Source organism: Labeo rohita, chromosome 3 (assembly GCF_022985175.1).
Source record: "Labeo rohita strain BAU-BD-2019 chromosome 3, IGBB_LRoh.1.0, whole genome shotgun sequence".
Taxonomy (NCBI): Eukaryota; Metazoa; Chordata; class Actinopteri; order Cypriniformes; family Cyprinidae; genus Labeo; species Labeo rohita.
In genome coordinates, this window is record NC_066871.1 from 33,348,119 (window position 1) to 33,354,350 (window position 6,232).

At 38.3% G+C, this 6,232-nt stretch overlaps 1 protein-coding gene across 1 annotated transcript; it reads left to right on the forward strand.

Annotated features, from left to right (window-relative positions):
• Positions 1-375: 375 nt before the first annotated feature.
• On the forward strand, positions 376-5,026 carry anks4b (ankyrin repeat and sterile alpha motif domain containing 4B). Its single transcript, XM_051098912.1, has 2 exons — positions 376-650; positions 3,642-5,026. Exons 1-2 carry the CDS (start codon positions 490-492, stop codon positions 4,747-4,749), a joined length of 1,269 nt encoding a protein of 422 aa, XP_050954869.1. The 5' UTR covers positions 376-489; the 3' UTR covers positions 4,750-5,026.
• The last annotated feature ends 1,206 nt before the right edge of the window (positions 5,027-6,232 follow it).

Here is a 6,232-nt window from a genome sequence, read left to right on the forward strand (position 1 = left end):
CTGGATTTTGGTTACACAACCTAAAAACAACAACAACAAAAAATCAACATCAGCTGACTTCAATTTAACATTGACAGTAGATGTTGAATTGACATTGAATTTTGGTCACCCGATCTCACAACCAAAATATGCCTGAAGGGGAATGATGGGAAAAAAAAACTACAGTGTAATAAAACATTTTCAAAATACTAAAATCTGAAATTAAACGAAAACTGAAATAATAATAATAATAATAATAATTTCCCCAAAAGAGCAAGTAGTTGTCCTTGTTTATATCTCCACAAACTAGCACTGATGGTAAGTGATTACAGCTCACTCTGGACTTTAGTTTATGACAGTGATATGGGTGTCGTGTCCAAGCAGTGTGATCAGGGTTTCTCCTCCCTCAGACACACAGAGACACAGCACGCGAGATGCCTGAAAAGATGGTCCTGTAACGCTTCGCAAAATACATTTTCTTGGTGAAGAAGGGAGATCTCTATTACAATCATGTCACGATATCACAAAGCAGCCATCGACGGCTACTTGGATCTTTTGAAAGAAGCCACAAGGAAAGATCTGAACACCCCGGATGAGGATGGCATGACACCCACTCTCTGGGCAGCTTACCACGGACACATCGAAGCTCTGCAGCTCGTATGTAGTAGAGGGTGAGCTCTGAAAACCTGTCTGCTCTGTACAAAACATACTAGACTGATTCTGTGTGTTTAACTAAAGTTTTCAACCTGAATATTATTAATTTTAATTTCGATTAATGCTATTAAAACGTTTTACAATGGGTGTTACTTTGCTTTGTATAAAGATAAGTCCTACTTAAGTGGACCAAAAAAAAGTCAAACTAATTGCATTTACTATAAACGTAATCTATATTTTCACTTAGTTGCGATTATCATGCAGTTAAGTGCCTAAATATATTAAAATTCACTTCACACAAAATTATATTCGAAAGTATATTATTTCCATAATAAGTACGCTTGTATTTCATTAAGAAATATAATTACAGCAGAATCTCCAGATTAAACTAGTTTTATGACCTTTGGGCGATTCCCTTTGGGCGAGTCTTTTTACTTGTGTGCTTTATGAGTCAGTAATCACTCTTGTCTATGGCAAACTACATAAAGATAATATATATTGCTTCCATTTAAAATGGATGTCATTTTTGACAACACCACTGAAACAGAGTTTCTCTCTGTGTCCTCTTCTGACTTTCTTCCTCGCATGATTTGCTGTGTACATCATTGTTAAAATTCCCAGAGCTCGTGCCAAGAGTTTAATCAGCCAAATTAGTTATGCAAATCTGGAACAATAGGCCTCTTTTTCCTTCCACAGTTTAGTAAGCGTAGAGTTTATTTATTCTCTGCAGAATTGGGGTCGATCACACTCTTGATATACATTAGAGCAATGTTTGCCATGGCTGGCTCTCGAACAGCACAATTTCCTTTCTAAAAGCACTGAGTGCTAAATGCCACCTCAGACAGGGGTGTTTCGTATCATGGATACTTCGGGATCGCCTAAAAGTTGCGTTTCTCTATCTTTATTTTAAAAAAACAACACCACCACCCATGTCTGTTCGCACCTTGTTTGCCTCATCCACCTGTGAGCAGATGGTGTTTACAGAGATAAGCTCTTGTAGATATTGTAATCAATCAGAGATTTTATGGGTGTACCTGTGGACTTTCATTTTACAGCAGGTTACATATTAACTATTTGCATGGATATGAATTATGGAAAAATGCTGAATGTAAGAGTGGAATTTTAATTGCTTCTGAAGACAAATGAGGTGCCAAAGTGCTAAAGTGCCAAAGACTTTTCTAGAACAGTGGTTCTCAATTCCAGTCCTGGGGACCCCGTGCTCTGCACATTTTGCATGTCTCCCTTATTTAAAACACCTGAGATCATCAGCTCGTTAGTTCAGTTAATGGCTCTTTCCCCTAACAAGCTGATGATTTCAATCAGGTGTGGTAAATAAGGGAGACATGCAAAATTTCCAGGACTGGAATTGAGAACCGTTGCTTTACATGACTTAACCCTTAAATGCATTAGAGCTGTAATCGGGCCTCCTTTAAAAGTTAGGCCCGACAGAATTCGGCCCGACAAGTACATTTTGATTGACAGCTTTTTAAAAGCCCGAAATTTACAGCCCTACATTATTCAAATGTGCGCAAGCACAAAGCTCTTTTTCCTTTTGTCAAGAATGAGTCATTTATACATGTTTTAACATAATTGATTCATGACTAACGTAGGCTATAGGCCACTTGGAAGTTGGAACAAATAAATAAAATAAGTCCTCTGTTACATCATAACATCTCAGCACTCTTAATAGGCCTATATTAGGCCAACGTGCCAACAAAAACGAGTCTTTCTTAACAAATTAAATTAAGATAAATTCTAAATTAAGATGGGTATTTGGCATTAACAAAATTAAGCTAAAGGCTCCGCAGGATTCTCTCCACAATCAGGCCTCAACGCGGCGGTGAATAGCAGCTGAAATTTAATAAAAAAAAATAATGCCAACATTAGCCAATATACTCTGTCTACATTATGCATTTAAGACTCAATTAATATTTAGCTATAATTTGAAAAGCCTTCACTCACCAAGATTAAGCTACATGTTTTTGTGGAGGAAAATTACTAAATCCACTGTAGACGGCTTCAGCGCGGTCCTGCAGCACTGCTCGCTCATTATTCTCATTATGTACATGGTCAAAACTTTTCCACCACCGGAGCCACTCCCTCCCCTCACTCTCATGTCATCCAAGATGATCATGTCTTTCTTTCTTCAGTCAAAAAGTTTTTTTTTTTGACGAAAACAAACCAGGATTTTTCTCCATATAGTGGACTTCAGTGGGGATCACTGGGTTGAAGGTCCAAATTGCAGTTTCAATGCAGCTTCAAAGGGCACTACACGATCCCAGCCAAAGAATAAGGGTCTTATCCAGCAAAACGATCTGTCACTTTCTTAAAAAAAAGAAAAAATGATATACTTTTTAACCACAAACGCTCATCTTGCACTGGCTCTGCGATGTGCGTCTATGACTTCACGCATTACGTAATCACGTCGGAAAGGTCACGCGTAGTTAGTTCTTCGTCTGTGTACTTCAGTTCAAAAAGGTAGGGTAGGGTGAAAAACTCCATCTCATTTTCTTCTCCAACTTCAAAATCATCCTACATTGTTGTTTTACCTTTTTTGGAAAGGCCGTTTGACTTTTTTTGCACGTTTGTTATGTAAACACTGGGTCCACCTACATTGCAACCTGACCTTTCCAATGTGATTACGTAATGTGTGAAGGCCAGCTAATGCAAGATGAGCATTTGTGGTTAAAAAGTACAAGTGTTTTTTTAGAAAATGACTGATCGTTTCACTAGATAAGACCCTTATTTCTTGACTGGGATCTTGTAGAGCCCTTTGAAGATGCACTGAAACTGCAATTTGGACCTTCAACCTGCTGATCCCCATTAAAGTCCACTATATGGAGAAAAATCCTGGAATGTTTTCCTCAAAAAATGTAATTTTGGATGACATTTGGGTGAGTAAATTATCGGTACATTTTTATAGTAATAGTAATGCAAGCAGCACTGATTATAACTATTGATCTATACATTAACTGAAGTGCTTGTTCATTTTTATCTATGTCTTGTAGGGGGGATCCAAACAAAAGTGACATCTGGGGGAACACGCCTTTGCATCACGCCTCTGCAAACGGTCACATGCAGATCGTCAGCTTCTTGGTGAATTTTGGAGCCAACCTCTTCGCTCTGGACAATGATTTCCACACTCCCATGGATGTGGCTGCGTCTCGAGACCACATGGACTGCGTACGCTTCCTGGACACCGCTGCTGCCAAACAGACAGGCCAAAACGGCAAAAGGGTGGCACGTCTAAAAGAACAAGCCACTAAAGATGCCGAGCGTAGAGTGAAGCAGTGCGAACGCATCAAGAAGAGACATCAGAATAAGATGGACAAGATGTACCGCGGTGGCTCGCTCTCGGAAGGAAGTTCCCTTTCCGGCTCGAGTACCTTGGGCAGCGTGAATGGCGAACAGTTCTCCAAACTCATTGCCGCAGACACCAACGGATCAGTCTCGTCGACAATCAAGGGAACCGTCCAGCGCAAATTTGGGAAGAAAGACAAAGGGACAATGAGCAGACAAGTGGACAGCAATGTCATTTTCGTCAAACAAGACACCAGCTCGCAAGAGAAACCGGGTTTTGTTGACGTCTTCAATGAGCAGGATGAAATTCAGGAAGAAGATGATGATGACGATAGAGATTTGGACGACGAGGGAGCCGGTCAGGTTAAGTCTATTTTCGAAAGACCTGGTCTTGGGAAAATGGTGTTCCGCAGGAACTTCTCCATGGAAATGGCCATGGACCCTGAAGACCTCCCCGGCGGCAATACAGAAGACTTAGGGTACCTCATCCGTCAAGAGCTGTTTGAAACGGTGGACGAAGGTCTGGAGGGTTTAGACGATGATCCAGATCTTCCTTGGAATGAAGAGGAGATCGGTTTGGATGAGGAAGAGGAGACCTCACACTTGGATTCATTCTTGGCATCGATCGGCCTGTTGGACTATGGTCCCGTGTTCACCCGTGAACACTTGGATCTTGACGCCCTGATGCTCTGCACAGATGACGATCTGAAAGGCATTCGCATCCAGCTTGGGCCACGCAAGAAGATCCTGGAAGCGTCGGCTCACAGGAAAGCTGTGCTGGAGAAGCCTGGTGTCTTGAAGGACACCTTCCTTTAATAACGTGCACCGCTCAATCCTACTATACACAAACATTCAGTTTCTCTCCACTGACACTCCTTGCCATCATGTAGTTTTTGTTTCAGCGCTTAATTTCTGTGATTTTAATGATTGTATGAAGTAATACAGCAGTTAAAAATGTCCTTATTGTAGTGAAATAAGTTCAATCTACAAAACAAACATTTGACTTCAGCTGTTGTTTGAGAATCAACAATTTTTTCCAAGAACATGTTGATTGTTTTCATCTTTGAAATAAAAGTAACTTGTATATATCGAAGTAATTGATATTGTCATATCTATCTATCTATCTATCTACCTATCTGTTAGTGGCGTTCTGAAATGAGGAGGAAAAGTCCTCAAGGTTGTTTTAGCTCATGCTAAAAGAAGAAAACATACAATTGTGACCCTGGACGACAAAACTAGTCGTAATTAGCACAGGTATATTTGTAGCAAAAGCCAACAATACATTGTATGGGTCACAATAATCAATTTTTTAAGCCAAAAATCATTAGCGTATTAAGTAAAGATCATGTTCCATGAAGATCGTTTGTAAATTTCCTACTGTAAATATATCAAAACCTAATTTTTTTTATTAGTAATATGCATTGCTAAGAACTTCATTTGGACAACTTCAATAGCGATTTTCTCAATATTTTAATTTTATTTTTTATTTTGCACACAGATTCCAGATTTTCAAATAGTTGTATCTCGGACAAATATTGTCCTATCCTAACAAACCAGACATCATCTGAAAGCTTATTTAATCTCAATTTCAAATCAATTTCAAATTATGACTGGTTTTGTGGTCCAGGGTCACAATTCTATTTTATATTCTTACATTAATAGTGTAATCAATATTCTATTTATTAAAGCAATATGAATCGTGTCCATTTAGTTTTTAATTAGTTTTCATGTATTTAAATATCTCAAGGCAGTTTAAACAATATATTTTATTTGTGAACGTATGTTCAGCTATTCTTTTTAATAGCTTTTTGAATTTTTCGGACCATCTGTCATCAAAGCTCGCAAATATTGATCACAGACACGTCACCAAGCTGATTACTCACTAAATACTCCCACAGATCATGTTTTCATGCCATTTTAAGTCTTATTTTGACATAACAAAGTGGTTATATCTAAGTGTGTGAGTTGTTTACTTACTTTTTTAGTCTTCCCATTAACTCCTTTACTTCATTCAGACTGATTCGCGAACACAAGAAGTGGGATTTATAGCATGAACCACAGCTGAACATAACCAGTCATATCCAGTCAGTCATATCCAATTCTTGAAAAACAGCTAAATGGAAAGTTTCATATTGATTCATATTGAATGCATTATTTAATTATTATACCAATAATATTTAACTTAATTTGTAGTTAACTATATACAAGTAATTCACCTTTATAGTCTGTGTCTGAGCTTATTTATTTATTTATTTATTTATTTGACTTTGTGCACTTGCTATACAAGGTACTTGTAAAT